Source organism: Convolutriloba macropyga, chromosome 15 (assembly GCF_964194025.1).
Source record: "Convolutriloba macropyga chromosome 15, txConMacr16.3, whole genome shotgun sequence".
NCBI lineage: Eukaryota > Metazoa > Xenacoelomorpha > Acoela > Convolutidae > Convolutriloba > Convolutriloba macropyga.
The window spans coordinates 39,033,527-39,051,854 of record NC_134482.1 but is presented as its reverse complement, the minus strand read 5'-3'; the positions used below and the strand labels follow the sequence as shown (position 1 = coordinate 39,051,854).

General features: G+C 33.1%; 2 protein-coding genes across 7 annotated transcripts in view; both read right to left on the bottom strand.

Annotated features, from left to right (window-relative positions):
* The window catches only part of LOC142354058 (uncharacterized), a 469,891-nt gene that overhangs the window by 203,466 nt on the left and 248,097 nt on the right, over positions 1-18,328 (bottom strand). The window lies entirely within an intron of this gene.
* Positions 1-18,328, bottom strand: part of LOC142354424 (uncharacterized) — a 118,049-nt gene that overhangs the window by 12,891 nt on the left and 86,830 nt on the right. For all 6 annotated transcript variants that reach the window (XM_075406717.1, XM_075406718.1, XM_075406716.1 and 3 more), the window contains one exon: positions 2,952-3,345. In XM_075406717.1, the coding sequence (XP_075262832.1) occupies positions 2,952-3,345 (394 nt within the window). The remainder of the gene's footprint in view (positions 1-2,951; positions 3,346-18,328) is intronic.

Sequence of the window (18,328 nt, the reverse complement as noted above, 5' to 3'; positions counted from 1 at the left end):
GATCAAAAGAATAAGAAAAAACAGAAAATCAATGTCAAAATGCCGCATGTGAACAAAAAAAACCATTAGCGAGAAATGAAAACTTAATTCAAACAAGAAACTAGGTCTAGAATGTGCTGTGAATGGTTTGGGAAAACCATTTAGAAAAAAAAACCGGTCAAAAAAAATCGAAAAAACATTAAAAATTAGAGTGAAATTGCCGCATGTGAACAAAAAACCACTACCGAGAAACCGAATTTTTGTTCAAACACCGTTTTCTCACTCTACTTTAAAATTAGAGCGAAAAAGATTCACGCCGCAAAACCACTCGCTTTTTCGCAACATTTCCAGTTTCGGCGTGACCAAAATCACTACTCCAATTTGACTTCAAAAATCATGAAAATGTGTGAACAGATCTTAAAAAAAAAGACAGCGCCCCAATCCAATTCAAATTCTTTGAATTGTAAAAAACCAAGAGCACTGCAATATAGCTTCGCTCAGCTTACAGCATCACAGCTATAAAATAAAAACTAGACATAGAACAGATTATGAGTGAGGTGGGAAAGACATTTCTCAAAAAAAATCAGATGCGATGCAAAAATTTGAAAAAAAAAAACAGTAAAAATCAAAGTGAAATTGCCCCATGTGAACAAAAAAACCACTAGCGAGAAAAAGAATTTTTAATCAAACACCGTTTTCTCACTCTATTTGAAATTAGAGCAAAGAAGTTTTGCGCCGCAAAACCACTCACGTTTTGCTCCACTCCCTGTTGCAGAGTGATCAAAAGCACTACTCCAAATTGACATCAAAAATCTTGAAAATGTGTGAACAGATCTGAAAAAAATGCGCCCCAATACAATCAAAATTCTTTGAATTGTAAAAAACCAAGAGAAGGCCCAAAATAGCCCCAGCTTTTGTTGTGCGGCTAATAAAAATTATCAACAGCGTTTTTTTGAAAATTCACAAGCAATGGATTTTTAAAGGTGGTTGTAAATGTGTTAAAGATCCAGAATACGTCAAAGATCCAGAATCCACGTTTTTCTTTATACTTGTTTCGTTTTCATATTTTCTGCAAACTGTGAAATTTCAAATTTGTCTCAATAAAAACGGGTCTTATAGCATTCTTGGTGAAATGCAAGTCTATTGGTTATGTTTAGTTTTTATCTGACGCTATTTTGACTTTTTCATTTAATTTTTAAAAAAATTAGATGGACTTTGAGTTTTGGTCGTGAGTAAGTCTTATTGATTTTGTTTAATTTTTTTGTTTGTCTTTTCTATTACTCTCTTTAATGGCAGTATCATTGGCGCTCTAATGAGGCATTATTTAGTTTGTATATTCGATAGAGCTTAAATTTTTTTTTATGGATACACCAATTATTTTTGAATAATATATGATTTTTTTTTGAAAATCTCTGCCTCATTTGGTAGACAATTAAGTCAAAAACGGGGTTGAGCTGGGCGGGAATTCTATGTCTAAGCGCACATTACCGAGCCTCCTTATTATATAGCACGCTACTTTCTGATATTTCCCCCGCAGCTCAACTTTTGGAAAAGCTGCGACATCAAAGCATTTATTTTCAAAGAAAGTTGTGAACAAAACACCGCTTTTTAAATTGACACCACTTAATCAAAAGTTGTTCACGCGGCAAAACAAAAAATATCAGCTTCTAAATAATTCACACAGTTTCAAGCGACGGCCCTTTCTGTGAAGAAAGCGGATCATATGAAGGGATAGAATCAATATTTTGTTGTTTTTCTTGTTTACAAATCAAATCACCTGTTTCGCCGCCGGCGAGTCTGAACAAAGTAAATAAATGACGCCAGCATCATTCTTCGACCAGATTGAAACTTCTGACCAAAAATTCGGGTGTGGAAAAAAGTTCGAATCAATTAACGTTCCATGGTCAGTTTTAATTTCAAAAAATGGTACCATTTGTTATGTCTTCTCTTATCATATGAAATTAAACATTTTTTATTTCATTGTAAGAAACTCAAAAACAAGAGTAATTCTTCTGCCAAAAATAGCAAAAATCGTAACAACTTTTTAAATAATCGCAAAAATGATAATGTCGTCCAATTTAAAAAAAAACTACAAAACCATGTGTTCAATTTGGTTTTTCTTATTTTGTTATCTGGTACTTTGGAACTGCTTCTAAAATCAATTTAGGTCGGGGATATATTAATAAAAACAGACAAAATAGAAAAAAATGGTGGAAATGTTTCAAATAAAATATTAGCATCATTTTAAATTGGGACTAAACTGAGCACATGTGACTCATTCAGAGTCACGTACATGAACGCAAAAAAATCAAAAGAAGAATTTATCACAGCCTGGGGCAAAAAGGGGCGTTTACGAGACGCAAGCTCATAATAAATGCAAGTTGGAAAAATGGGTAAAAATTGGTGACATTTTTCACCGCCAGGGGATGTCATTAAAAACGTGAAAAAATGGTACGAGGGGCGGGGTAATCTTGGAAACCAGGTAATTTATACCGGGATAAATTGGTAAGCGGGTTGATTTTGAACTCAGCCGGCGCATCTGAGAAAATGTAATTTGGGTTTTAATCATTTCTTTTCCCGCCTGTCTTGGGAAAAAATTGAGGATGGAAAAATTGGTATGAATTAATGAGGAACAAGGAATAATTCCAGCACCCCAAATTATAAATAACTTTTTCCGTCTCACGTTGCAAAAATTGACGGAATATTGAATGTTACTTCAAGTTGAAAAAGTATCTAGGCTTTGCTGTAAAAGGCTGAAAATACAAAAAAATACATTTTAAAAATTTTTTTAAAAAAATAAAAAAGTACACTTTACAGGTACACTTAACAGGTACTCCAATTTGTTAAAAAACTGCTTCATTTTCTTCCAATGAACAAAAAGTTTTGGTTTATAAACCAAAAGGAAACAGTTTTTTTATGCACAAGTCAGAACAAATTTGACAAAATTTTTAAAACAAAACCGTTTTTCTTACCAAATCTCTTGCTCCGCCTTGACATCCCGCGGTCGTAATTATATTTCCTGGGAACTTTTCCTTTAGATTTGTGTGACCGTCTCTGATGTCGTTTCAACATGTCAAGTTCTGAAGTATCCCTCAATTCTCCGTTATCGTCTATCACGATTCCCTGGTCATCCGGGGGAACCATTGCGTCGGGGGGTGCTGCCGATGATGATGTTCCGACAGCACCCAGGGGTGGTTTCGTGGCATCGTCGTCAATTTCGACTGAAAGTTCTTGGGTCATGTCTGCAGCCGGGGAGTTTTCGTGCTCTAAAGGGTTCCCGCTGCTGATGTCTCGTTTGCGAGACGGTGATGCGGGTTGTTTGGGTTGGGAAGCACCACGTGAACGACTGCGGGCTGTTTTAGCTGCCTAAAATGAGCCACAAAGATATATTTATAGAATAATTTTTTGTACAAGGTCATAATATCGACAGCTGTAGTATTATCTGACTCTGAATTAAAAACAAACTCAATTCGGACAAACTATCCTCGAACGACAGGGTTCAATTCTATTTAAGACTGCTTTAACAGGAGCGGGGGTGTAGCCTTCGAGCTCGTATCGACGCTCACTAAGATTTAGAGTAAAAATATGAGATCATTTGGGCGCATTTTATGACTAGACTTCTATTAGCAAACTATCATAAAAAAAAGTAACTTAGCGGCTTAAATTGTCGCAATGTTTAAGTCGCATCGCAATATTAAGAAGTCAAGCGTACAAATTTCTCAAAGCGCCAAACAGCTCAACCAAGCGAAAATGTTCTAGAGCAAAAATGACAAGGAAAACAACAAATTAGATTAAAAAGGCGTACAATTGGCTAGACTAATTTTTTCAATCGTTATTCGACAGGAAAAGTATTATTATTTTCCCAATGAAATTGAACTGTGAATTTGAAGGACAACCAAAATTGAAAAAAAAACGAATGAAGACTAACGTTAATTAAAGAGGTATATTAGCTTTTCATTCACTTTTTGACGACACAACTCTTTTGTGATGAGACAGATCCTTATACATGATAGATGTTATCCTTATAAAGATTCATAAATAATGAAGCATGTTTAAACTTATTAATACTATAGAAGCATCAAAACTGCTCATTGAAAATCTGCCATTGGGTGCTTCTGGTTGGGCTTTCAATACATATTTGAACCATTTTACCAATTTTTAAAAACTCAAAAATCTATTTTTATCGAAAATTTTTTTTTACAAAAGTTCTTGTAAATTGAACACTGGTTCTCCGAAGACTTTTTTTTAACAAACAAAACAACATAGCAGGACAATTGCTGACGTGCAATTCAAAGAATTTTCATTGACTATACAACAAATTTGACATTAAAAGGACTATGAGTGAATTGGGAGAACCATTTCTGAAAAAAAGGTCAATAAATTAAAAAAAAACAAAATCAATGTCAAAATGCCGCATGTGAACAAAAAACCACTAACGAGAAAAAAAAGTGGTTCGAACAAAAAACCTAGGCGTAGGATGAACTATGAATAGATTGCAAATTTAATTTACAAAAAAAATCCGATCCAATAAATCGAAAAAACAGTGAAAACTAAAGTGAAATTGCCGCATGTGAACGAAAAACCACTAGCGAGAAAGCGATTTTTTGATCAAACACCGTTTTCTCACTCTACTTTAAAAATAACAGCAAAAAATTCACGCCGCAAAAACCACTCGCTTTTTCGCTCCACTTCCTGTTTAGTTGTGACCAAAATCTCTACTCCAGTTTGACTTCAAAAATCATGAAAATGTGTGAGCAGATCTTAAAAAAAGACAGCACCCCAATACAATTCAAATTCTTTGAATTGTAAAAAAATATTTCTCAACGTCATTGGGAAATTGATTGCTGAAAAATCTTTGTGAATATAGTTTTTTAAATGAATGAAATAGAAGCAAAAGAAGCTAAAACGGTTCAGAGCGCAGTTCAAATGGGGGACAAATCAAACTTTTTTTTATTGTTTTGATATACAGATGAAAGACAAGAGCGGCAAAATTGCAATCACGAAAAACATCACCACATCAATAGAAAAACAGTTTTGTTGGTTGTAATACAAATTTATTGAAATTTGCCATTTAGATACTGTTAAAAAATTGCGGACTGCAATTTCAAAGTTCGTAGGGTGAATTGTTTCCTAGAAAAATTATAAAACCGTATTTTGTTAAGTACGTATATCCGCAACAATAACAACATGGGTACCAATTACATAAAACATATTCAATTTCCGGATTTTTTCTAAATCTTCAAGGAGCCCAAATAACTTTTCAGGGCCAAAGGAGATTGTTTCAATTATTATTCTTCAGTCGTCGAATGCTCACAAAACCGCTTTCCTTAGTTGCTTTAAAACAATGGTTTGAATGAAAGACATTAATAGCTGAAAAGAGTCCATTTGCAATTTGATTTTTTTAATCGCTGAACAGAAATCACATTGGTCATCACTATAAAAAAATGCTACACGCATCTGATTAAAAGAATTTTTTCATTCAGTTTTTAAAATGATTTTTGCATGACTTTATTAGGATTTTTAAATCAAGTTGATATAGTTGGAGGCATTTTTGGAAACAAATCAATGGTCCATTAAACGCTAGACATGATGTTTTCTAGCATTTTGTATGCATTTTCAAATAGACTTTGCGAAAGATAAGATTCTTTTCCTTGATTACATTTTATTTTGCGATACCTGCTTGCGAAGTTGCTATTAGATAACACACGCAGTTCTTTTTTGTCAAAACTGAGTTCTGAGTTCTCAAAATAGGAGATATAAATAATGAGATGTATTTCGAATAGTCAGTCAATCGAATGATCAAATCGTACAATTTTTATCTGCAAATCTCCTAAAAATTAACTACCGAATAAAACTTTTTGATTCAATTTTTGTATGAGCTCAGCTGAACATAGCCAAACACAACAGCAGAAATAAATAAGAACGTTTCGATAGTTGCTGGTTTTTAAAAGCAATTCCGTTTAGCTTGATATTCTTCAGATCAAGCTTAGATTTGTTCATTGAAAATAGAATATCAGTTCAAAATTCAATCATATTTGAACTTCCTCTGATCAAATAAAACGCAATTGAATGTATATAATAAATGTAATAATAAAAAAAGCATTATGTTTTCAGGCTAATTGAATATAACTTTAACAGAATTAGAAAAGAGCAGCACTCAATACTTTGTGTCTAATTTCGGCATTTTTTTTAAGTCAGCAGCACTGGTTTGGTTAAATGATTTTTCAAAAAAAACCATGCTCTTTAATCGTCGAATGCTCACAAAACCTCTTTACTTAGTTGCTTTAAATTAATGATTTGAAATATATTAATTGGTAGCATTTTTTAAATTGCCGATTTTTTAAAATGCTAAAAAAATCTCTTTCGTCATGATTATACAAAAGTTTCTACACGCATCTAACTGAATTCTTGAAAAGTTGTGTGGATCTTTTTCGGTCAGTTTATTATAATTTTCGCATGAACCTAACAAAAATTTGTTATCAAGTTGATAGAGCTGCATGCATATTGGAAGCAAATTGATTGTCCATGAAAAGCTATGCATAAAATTGTCCAGCGTTTTGGATGGATTTTTTAAAATCAACTTTTCGAAAAAAACTTGTTGTCCTCGGTTATATTTTCTTTTGTGATACCTGCTTGAGAAGTTGATGCTCGTTAGCACACGCATTTCATTTCTGTTGCGTAAATATTCGAGTTATTGGAACTTTACTCCAAACTGAAAATAAAAACTCAAAAAAAAATTCGAAAAGCCATTCAATCGGAAAATCAAAACGTAGCAATGTTTTCAGCAAAACTTTTTATAAAATAAAAACCTAAATATATTATTTGATTCAAATTTTGTTTGAGCTCAATTGAACATATACAAACCTATATAAATAGCTGTGCCAGAAATATTCCAAGTTTTATTTTCCAGTCCAGAACAGTTTTGTTTTTGTTTTCTCAATAGCAGAAATAAATAACAACGGTTCGATCATTTGCTGCTTTTCTTTCAAACAATTTTGTTTACCTTTTAGTTTTTCAGACCATTCATAGATTTGTCCATAAAACAATAAAATACCAGATCAAAATTCAATCGTATTTAAACTTTAATCTATCAAATAAAAGCGCAATTGAATTTATGCGCATACTAAAAAGAGCATTGTGTTTTCAGGCATATTAGACATAATTTAAACAAAATTAGCAAAAAGCATCAATCAATACTTTGTTTCTATATTCAGCATTTTTTGAAGTCAGCTGCAGCCGTTTGGTTCAAAAAGCGGAAGAATTAAGAATTGAGGCCACATTTCTACCCCCCCCCCCCCCCACCCTCCTCCCCCCACCCAACTCTCATATACACGGGCTAGAACATTGCTAGCTTGCACTGTGTAACGTACAGGCCATAACAGAAAGAGAGAGGGTAGTTTTTTACACCCAGGTAACTTGAAAGTCAATCTTGATTCTTTGAAATGAAGGTTACGGTAATCTATAAATTTACATAACACTCGTTTGACCGATTTTTGAAGTGAAAGCTGAAAGCAGTCGTGTTGCGTTGCAAAGAAAAATCGACAGCTCTATGGCAATTTTAGGAGGCGAGTTGAATAATAAATTTCATTGAGTGATTTAGCGAAAAAGATGAATCCGACAAAAGATTTATTTACTTATATTAAATATTTAATTTTCCTGATTAGTATTTAATTCTTCAGCCAAAAATGGACTAGTTCGTTGAGATATGTTTAGATACAAAATGATTAGTTATAATTTACAGCAAAAATTGTCGTCCAAGTCAAAAAATTACCAAATTACCAACAAAGAAAAATCAAGCATTTTTAAGAAAAATTTGGCATAAAAAACATGTGATGTTTGCTAATTATGACAGAGTTAGAAAAAGCGACTCAATTTTTGGCTTGCAAACATAAGTTTTTTTTCGGTACAAAAATAGAAAGCAAAACAAAACAGCTGAAACTTACTTTGAAATTTTGAAGTTCACAGAGAAACAAGCGAATATAACAATTCACAGATAAAACTTGTCATTTGCCGAATTTTTGAAAATTAGACACTTTTATTTCGCCTTTTGTCAAGAAGAGCTAGACATGCTCAAAGCTGTGTTCCCATTGATTTTTGCAGACGTTCCTTGCGGCGAAAATTGAAACAAAAAGATAAAGAAAGAGCAAAAAATTTCTCGAGGTTATTTCACAGAAATCGTATTAGCGGGGTGCCAAAAATCGCTTTAATAAAATCTATGAACACGAAATGTCACAAAATTGTCAGATATTTTTGACAAAAAAATTACTTTTGAATTTTTCTAACATTTCTCATTTTGTCAGAAAAATTTTTGGTACCAATAATTATGTCATCAAAATGTTTTCTATCACAAAAATTTCAGAATTTAACCAAAAGTGATTTATGTTTGCTTAACATGAGTTAAATAAGAAAAATTTTGGCGGGGAGCCTTTATCCAGAAATTATCGGCGGTCGGAGCCCAGATTTAAATTGGGTAAAATTGGACCTTAAAATGCCCAGAGGGCTAATAGAGGATTAGCCAGTGGCTATGGAATAAAGGCGGTGACTATCTTCCATAGGTTCACGCCCTAATCCACCGCTAATGTATATCGATCTAAACTAACCGAACAGCGTGAGGGAAGGGGGGGGGGTGGGTTGGTGGTAATCTTTTTACATTCAATTTGGTTGGGGGCTTTAACCCCTCTCTCTTTTTCCTCCTCTTTCTGCTTTCCGCGTTGAATAGTCGAGAATTGGGTATTTTTGGTAGAGGTTGTGGCGGTTATATAGCTCCGATTTTAAGGGAAGGTAGTTTTTGTTTGGGGTTGTTGAAATCTTTGAGGATAAGCTGTAATTGGTATGGAATAGAGATAAAAAGCGCTAAACTTATCGGATGATTAATGATAACGGTCAAATGCAGTCATTAATCGATTTGGGTTATATCGTTTTGAAAAAGTTTAATAACCGGTTCATCGTTGCAGATGCCGTGTCATAAAAACGAATATCAGCCAAATAACCTTTTTTATGTCACCCTCAAATTTTAGTACATGTTTCGTACGTGACCCCGTCACTCGCCGAGAACCTTATTTTGGGTTCGAGATATTAGTCAGAAAATGGGAGTGGTATTAGAGTAAGATAGTTTTCATTGAAACACGCACATTGCAGAGTTTTGAAAATGGCAATAATGCATTCTGGATCTGAAAACCTAAAATCTGGCACTGCAGAGGTCTGGCATTTTAAGATTTGCAAACAACTTGAGGGTTTCGAAGACAAAATTTGATGAACAATTAACCCTGTAAGTGGCTCATAGTTTTAGGTGTCCTCCGTTTGTTGTTCTTCACTAAAACTTTAAGAAACAAAAACCTTTCTTTTCAGGATGAACAAAACTGGTGTTTTCAAGAGCATGGGTAAAAATAAGCCGGGTGAAGGCCATGCAAATTTGCCGTACAGTAAATTAAACAATGAGATGAAAAAAAAAAACGATTCGAAAATAAGGCTTGAATTTATAACCTCATCCCGCTTCTTGGATTTTTTAGAGACTTAATCAAAGTCACATAACCAATACAGACTTAACTGATTTCAACAATAAATCATCCCAAAAAACGCACCACAAATTAAATTTTCTCTGCCCTCCAAAAAATAACACCAGATTTCGTGATCTGTTTAATCCGCATGTTCAGCATTTACCTTCTCATAAAACTCCTTTTTGATAACTTCACACAAAACAAATTGATTAATTGCGAAGAAGATTTTTTAAAAAATATTGAAGCTTGCCTATATACAGATTTTTTAAACTATCAATCATGCTTACAAAAAAAAAACTTATGTTCGATTTTCGCTTGGAGAAAATTAAAGATTTTTAAATAGCCTTGAATGCTTAATAGTAAATCAAGAACTTTTTTCCATACTATATATTCGAAGAGTGGACTTAAGTTTTGACATCGAAAGTGAAATTATTCTATTCTAGCCAAGGTTTATCAGAGTTTTCTACTTTTTAAACTTCGAAGAACGGTTTTGGAACAAAAAGGGCAAAATCCTATGACAAACACTTTTATTGCTCAGAGATTTTTTCTCAGTGGGCACTTTTGTGTTTTTTTCTGAAGTTTAGTTTTGTATACACAATTTGTTCATAACTTGTAAACGCACACATTTTTGGATTACTTTCTTCTCATCACATGTTGCAAAGAATATCACATGTTGCATCGATTGCATCACAAGTTTTTTTCCCATTTCGTGGCATTCACGTTGTGAGACTATAATTAGATATGATTTACAAATGATAGCCCCACACCAATTGTTAGGAGTAAGTTTAAAAAACACTATGGATCAAATACAGTTTTCAAGGAGTCACAACTGCCTCATAAACAACTTTTTTCCTCAATCGAGAAGCGTATTCTAGAAGATCTTGAAAAATTTTGGCAGAAATTTGCAAGACGATGAGTCGTCTTACACAGGTTTATTCCAATATCTCCCAATTTAAACTTTTTCTTGCGAGATCTCTCTTTGCAAATCATCATTATCTATTACAAGTTTGGGCCTGATCATTCTACGTCATCTTTAAAGAATTCCACTAACTTTTTGAATGATAAAGATACTTAAAGCAACAACCAATAAGGAGAGAATTCTGTATAGTGAAACACAGATGAATTGCTCTCGAACGACAGTATGCAAGAAATTTAATTTAGGGGTGTAGCTTAGAAAATTTTTTGGCCCGAAACCTGTATCTGATCGGCATTCGAACTCTTGACCTCCAGGACAGCACTCAGACATTTTAAGCACTAGGCTACAACCATGTTGTTACTCAAAGGCCAACAATAATTGCTGCAATCTTCGTCCGACAGCATTAGAAAAAAACTCTAATTAATTGAAGTCTCATATTATGATTTGAAGTTTTGTTGTTTAATATGGTTCGAAATAAGTAAAATTATTAAAGTTCATAAAATTTTGATAAATTGTGCTCCAAAAATAAATTTTGGCCATGGAATACAATTAAGGGAGCGAAATTTAGTCCAGCAAACATTAACCGAATCGAATTGGGTCGTTGAGTCAATTTATTTTCTCATGAAATTCTGTTCTTTTGATTTAGGTGGTCCCAAGAGATGGTCACGAAGAGTGTAAAAAATTTTGCAATTTTTCAACAGTAAATGATACAACATATCTAAAAATTATTAGAGCAGAACTCGACCGGAGCCACATGGCAACAGTCCTGCAACATAACATTCCATTTGAAAGAAAATCTTGCAAGATAAGTTTTAACAAGTTTCCTACAAGATCTTACAAGATAGCATTCTGGTCTCGACTGTCGTTCTTCCATAAAAACGAATTCATCATAAAACAAAAAACTTTAATTGATCTAAAGTACAAAATCACATATGATTGCCTGGTCTTTATACAACAGTGCGACAGAAAAAAATCGTGACATTGGTATGACATCATATATATGACATTATATAACTAATAAACATCTTAGATTTAGATCTGTATAATGTTTGAAATTAGATGGTCACAAAAATCGAGTGGTTGTTGCTGATTTTGTCATATACTATTTTTTGAAAGCATTTTTTTATGTCAGTTTTTTGGCATCCGAAAAATGGCATTCGATAATATAGTTCTTAGTGAACCCGATATTACAGGATATATAGTTCTTAGTGAATCCGATATCTTAGTGAACCCTATGTTACAAGTCTAAATAACCATTACCTGAATTTCCGCTGATTTTCTACTATATATGACATAGGGGATAAATATAATTATATAAGATAAATAAGATGAAAAAAGAAACAAAATTAGTTGAAGTTTTAAACAGATTTAGACGCGCTTTAAAAATATTTTCAGTCGCGCTTTTCAGTTAAGTTTTTGATTGACTGATAAAAATGAGTTCGATAACCAAAATTTTCACTTGATGTCGATTTTATAAATAGATCTCAGAGACAAAAAAACAATTCAAACACATTTGGCTATCTATCAATACTCCAACCCCGCCCCCTCAAATAGTTCTCTTTGAAGACACTTACATAATAAGCAATGATGTCAATGCTGTAATAACAATGCCTCACCCTCCCCTCCCTATCTTCCCCCTAAAATGAATCGGTTTCAAGACACTTACATCATAAACACTCGCATCAACGTTGCCTTGACCTTGAGCTCCATTGGCCGACGTATCTTTACATCCGGCAGTCAAAACATCCTGACCTCCATTAGCATTATTAGACTGCAATTGTTTTCGGCCAGTCGCACCACTAGACGAAGTTCGGCCAGTTGCAGCTCTGAATAGATTTTTCATACCCGAAGTGGCGCCCGAAGTTGACCCAGACGGGGGCTGGGGCGTTTCGTTTGAAGTTTGCTTAGACTAAAACGTAAACAAACTTTTTATCTAAAATAATATGTCAACAAGAACGCTAACAAACATAATTGTCGCCAATATATGATTGAATGAAAACATAACGGAGCTCAAAAATGAAGATAATAATGTTGGAAATTGAAAATTTATAAAAAGAGGTTTCACAGCAAGCTGAAAAAACCGAGCCAGCATTAAATATTAAAACCGGATGGCACAAAACGGCTCTAAAACCGAAGGAGGAATTATTGATCAAAGTAGTTTTGTGGTGGAATAAAAATTGGAGTTTAAGCAGTTACTTATGGAAAAATAAGAAAAATTGGATAAAAGTATAATAAACAGCGCGGCATCAAAACAGCCAATTTTGGTCAAATTAATACACAAACTAGTTTTCCACACAGCTGGACATTGACTTCGACACTTGAATTGTACTCCTTTAAATCGTTATAAAACGTGAGGAAAACACCAAATTAGCCAACAGAATATTTTTTTTTACAAAGTATCTAAAAAGATGTTCAAAAAAATTTTATTGTAATTTATGGCTACAAAACATCAACCAGACAAACAATTAGTTGATATTCAGTACAATGGAATTGTAAGCTACCAAAGAAATTTGTAACATCAGCACATGCTTATTGAAACAATAAGACACTAAACAATGATTTTGAAGTAGCTGGATAACAAAAATAGAAAATGGAAACTGTTGAGAAAATGGTTTAAAAATACAATTTTTGTTGATTTCTCGAAAATATCAACATCTTTTTTAAATCTCCTGCCGAGGTTAGAAATATGTTTAATTAAAAAATCTATACTTCTTCTAAATAATCTATCTATATTACTGGATCTCGATTTTGTTTACGAAGTAGAACCATTCGACTGATTACGTACAATCATAATCAACTAACTTCGGCCGAATTGCTCTTAAACGACTGGCGAGCAGTTGACTGCGGTATTATCCAGTTTTGACGCTGTGACGCTAGCTTAAGAATAAGATAGGGGGAGGAGGGGGAGTAGATAACCAAAGACTGGGAGATTTTTTGGGAGGGGGAGGGGAGCACCTAAGTTGAAAAAAAAACTGCCCTTCACCCTGTTATTTTATCTCAGGCGCTTCAGAGGTTTGTACACTTAGAGACCAAACAGGATCCAATTTAGTCCCTGTGATTATAAAAAGACACAAAGAGATACTGCTTAAGGTTTAATTTCAGAATAATAGATTTGAAACATTTGGATTGCTTTATTAGAACTATATGCAAAAATTTCTGTAACGCGGGCTGCTTTGAGCAAACAATATTACGTAATTACATGACAGAAAGCCTTTTTCGCTCAAGCATGTATATATTCGGCAAAATCGTTGTTTTGCACACTCATGTATTAAGATCAGGAAAGTAAGCGAGAGCAAATAAATCCGACAAATTTCGATATAAAGGTCGGAAGATTTTGCATTTTACAGTGTGTGTGTGTGTGTGTGTGTGTGTGTGTGTGTGTGTGTGTGTGTGTGTGTGTGTGTGTGTGTGTACAATCGACAGGTGTAATTGACTCTAATATTTCGATCATTGGTATTAGTCCTTAAATTATTCTTTGCTTTGGGGGGAATAGTTGCCAATGTTTACATTGCTATAGTCGCTAGATTGCGCAAAAAACGACCTGACAAAATTAGCGTTGAAGCAACGGCAATTTAGTCGGTGATATTTACATTTTCGCTGATTTCGGCAATTTCTGCAAAAATGCAACAAAGCAACCAAATGGGTATTTTTAACGTTACTTAAAAATGATATAAAATATAAGAAGATGATTAAATTTGCATAATAGGCTACCAACACAGTATATTAGATCCTTTGGAGTAAATTGTTCAGTAACAAAATATAAAGATGGAAAAAAACTAGCTTGTGAGAATATCAAAATAAACGTAACATTGATATGAAAATGGTGACAACTATCTTGATATATGATAAACTGATATTAAAATTTCAACATAATAATCGAATTCGAGCAAATAGGAACAAACCACAATTTGATGCTAATAGCCAGCTAAAATAAACATAGCTCTCTCAAAAATATTTCTGGCGTTACTTGTTATAACTCTAACTTTTTCAGTTGCGTCAAAAAACCATAGATTGAAAATAATCAATTGCGAACACGCTTTGCAGACTATTTCATGTTATGTAAACGGCTTTGATTAAAATAACCAATACAATAGCACCTATAAAACTTTTTATCGTTTGTAGTATACAATACCGACTATCAAGAAACGGCAAATAAAACTTTTATAGAGCTGAAAAGTTATAAAGCGGATTAAAGTTGTTTTAGAGCAATGAACTTTCTTGTTAGCAAACAAAATTTCATCTTTAACGCCACAGGTAAAATAGAAAGAAATGAGAGGTAAAAAATAAATAATAAATTGACCATCTGCGATTTTGGATTGTTGTTTTTTATCTTTGCGTGTTATCTACACCGCCCCAAATTGGGAAATACGCTAGTAAGCACACTTAGGAAATATTTTACACCTTTAATCAAAAGATGAATAAATGTGAGGTATGAAATTTCAGACTTATTTATGGATGCAAGCCTTTCTATTTAACGAAAGAAACATATTTGAATTAGACGGCAAAAAGTGAAGCTATCACGTTCAACTATTATTCATAAAATGTTTGCAGTTCAACAGAGATAAAATAATAAAAACAATTGTGTAAAAAAAGACGTTCGAGTACCCATTTCAAATTGAACTCCGAACCGAAGAATAAACTTTTCTGTCGATTTGAGGAATTTAATTGTTTCGGACCAGTTGATTGACGTTTTCGAGATTTTTTCAATAGAAGGCCAGTAGTTTATTCGCGTGTGGTAAATTCCAGCATTTTATAATCAAAATTTTGCATTTATAATCATGAACAAAAAACGCGCCCGGCTTTTGTTTCCTGTGGGGAAAAAATTAAATAGATGATATCACAATTTTAAGTCACATACTTCAGATTTTTCAAAAGCCTTGCTATTAATAGATTAAGAAAAAAAAATAAATGCGCAAAATACGCAACAAAATTATATTTACGACTTCAAACATTTATTTACTTTGAAAATTTCGACGTCATTATTGAAGATTTAAAAACTTGGAGCTAAATTTAGACTGACTAATTAGCGTGCTAAGTATCTAACTGTTCCGTCAAAATTGCAACTTGAGTTTTGTGAAATTCACTCATTCAAATAATGGAGTGAGAATAAGTTGAGATTAAAATGTATTCCTGTCAAGCTATTCTCAAGTTTGCATCAGAAGTTTCTCGAAGTAGTTTTTACGGTTCTGAAAATCGCTAATTGCCAGTTAGAATGAGGGGATTTATTTTATACTATATTTAACTTCAGAAAAAATAAATTTCAGATTCTTCAAATTATAAAAAAACAGTTACTGTCACAAATCTACAAACGAATATAAAAACCTGGACTGAAGGTCAAGTCTTAATTAGTACTGATACATTGAAATTGCAAGTGTTGGATCAGTACTGTATCAGAGCTCTGATCATGTCAATTTTTAGACTTGGCACGTATTAAATCAAGTTCTAAGTCTTGTGAAATCTTGAGTCAAGTCTTGGCCAAAACTGGGCAAGTCTTGGGTCAAGTATTGAGCACAGTTTTTTTGTTGACTTGCTTTCATTTCTTAACGAAAGATGAAAGCCGCCACGTACAAAGACTTGCCTAAAAACTCTCTAAAAGGAAAAAAGAAGCACAAGACAACGCGAGCACTGCCAAAAGTTCACAAGATAGAATATGAAAACAATTTTCGTATCGCCCAAAGATACCAGTCATGGCCACTTTTTTCTGCACATTGAAAACAATTTTATTTTGGGGTGAATAAATGGGACATTTGCAGTTGGTACAAGCTCAATTCAGAAATAATTTCTTCAAATTAACGAAATTATCCTAAAAAGTTACCAACTTTTGATTATTTTGAAATGAATGAATTATTAAAAATTCCTTTATAAAATTCTACTTTCACTATTAACTGTGCAAAAATCAAGACTTTTCAGGTCGTGGCCGAGACTTGACTCAAGACTTGCCAAGTATTGGCCATGATTTGACTCAAGACTTGCCAAGTCTTGGCATGTGTTCACAGGTCTTAAGACCTGAAATAGGACATGATCAATACTGATTTGTCAATTCAAGGCGGGTATTTCAGTGGAGAAGTACTAATCACGACTTGAAAATCGTTCCAAAATTTTATAGAAAGAGAAAAAAAAGGCTGTTATTTGCTGAGTTCTTAGCAACACATTAAATTAGCTTAAGACTGTTTTAAAAAATCATGTTTTTTTATAGAAGTGAACGGTAAAACAAAACTTCTACATGTTTATTTATCAAATTTAACTGGATTAGATTTCGGAGGGTTTGAAAATTTTTAATCAAATGGTCAAGTGAACCACTTTGCTTATTTTTACTTCATGAAGTAATCATTGTGTCATACAAAAATAAGCTCCATGCAAATGTTGACATGTTTTCACACGTTTTAAGACTTGCGATAAGACGTGACCAGTTTGATTTGTGAAATCAAGGCGTGTATTTCAGTGGAGAAATACTGATCACGACTTGAGAATCGTTCCAAGATTTTATAGTAAGACAAGAAAGATTGTTATATGCTGAGTTATTAGAGACACATTAAATTAGCTTAGAACAGTTTCTTTTTTAAAAAACTAGCTTTTATAGCAGTGAACAGTAAAACAAAGCTTCATATGTTTTTTTACCACTTCTTAAATCAATTAGATAACGGAGGGTTAGAAAATTCTTAATCAAATGGTCAAATGAACCGTTTTTGCATTTTGTTGCTTCATGAAGGAATCATTGCGTGACATAAAGAAGAAAAATAGGCTCCGTGACACTAACACATAGTGATCCAGCCCGTCATGCGCCATGAAAAATAAAAACAATTTTTAAAAATTTATTTTAAACTTTTAGGCTTCAAGATTTGATCAACCGTTGCTATATAATTAGTTCAAACTCAACGTGCGGTCTGGAAGTTTGCCCAAAAATTGTCGGTAAATAAGGGAGTTTAACATGTTCCCGCATATAATTTCTCATCGCTTTATTTTCTGATGGCAATGGAGTTGAAAAAATTGTTCACTCAAAACTGTTTTTGTCATTACACGACAATTGGAGACATATTTTGTTATACATCAACCCAGGGCACAAAAATGCTTGGAGAGGAAATCTTGGGAACATATCCGTTTCTTCGATTATATGGCCCCCTTAAAAAAATTTCCTTGGATTATTCCCATTAAACCAAACATGCAAAAAAATGTTTTTTGAGAAAAGAAGATAGGTCTAACAATTATATTTTCAGAGAGCTTCATATTTATTGACTTTTGAACATCTAGTTTTTCCAAGATTTAATGGCTAAAACTAATTCTAAAACGTTTTTCTCGGATAGTGTAGCCATAGAGTTGTCTTGATTATCTGGTTTTAAAAATTTTGCAAACACAGGTGAACGATGAAAGAAAACAATAAACTCGAACCTGTTAAGCTGCAGATTGCAAGTGCTAAATCAATGGAAAACTTTTCCGGACTCAACAATTACTTATATACAACAGAAAATTAAATAATGACGATCACTTCGAGAATCAAAAACCCGTTCACTGATTTTTTTGTAAGACACTTAGGAAGAGTTTTATCAAGATAGAAAAAAAACATTTATTCTCAGAAGCATTTTGAAGTAAATAAAAGTTGATTCAAAAGTAATAAATAACTCAAAAGTTTCAAAATTAGTTGATATAAATAAAGAATTGGTTGTCTTGTACTATACTTTTTTTTGCTGCCACGAAAGAAATGCTTAAAAATGGAACTACAAAAAAAAATCATTTAGTTTCAAAAAAGAAGAAACATCTTGAATTTCGAGAAATATGAATGAAAAGAGTCAAAGCTAAGACACATCTCCTTTCTTATCATTAAAATGGGAAAAAGTTAGACTTACTTTTCTCTTTTGCTTAAATATCTTAAATTCCTAGTTTAAAGCTGCATAAGAGTAGATCTACTCTGGTCCGGAACCATTACAGCTCAAACCATTCA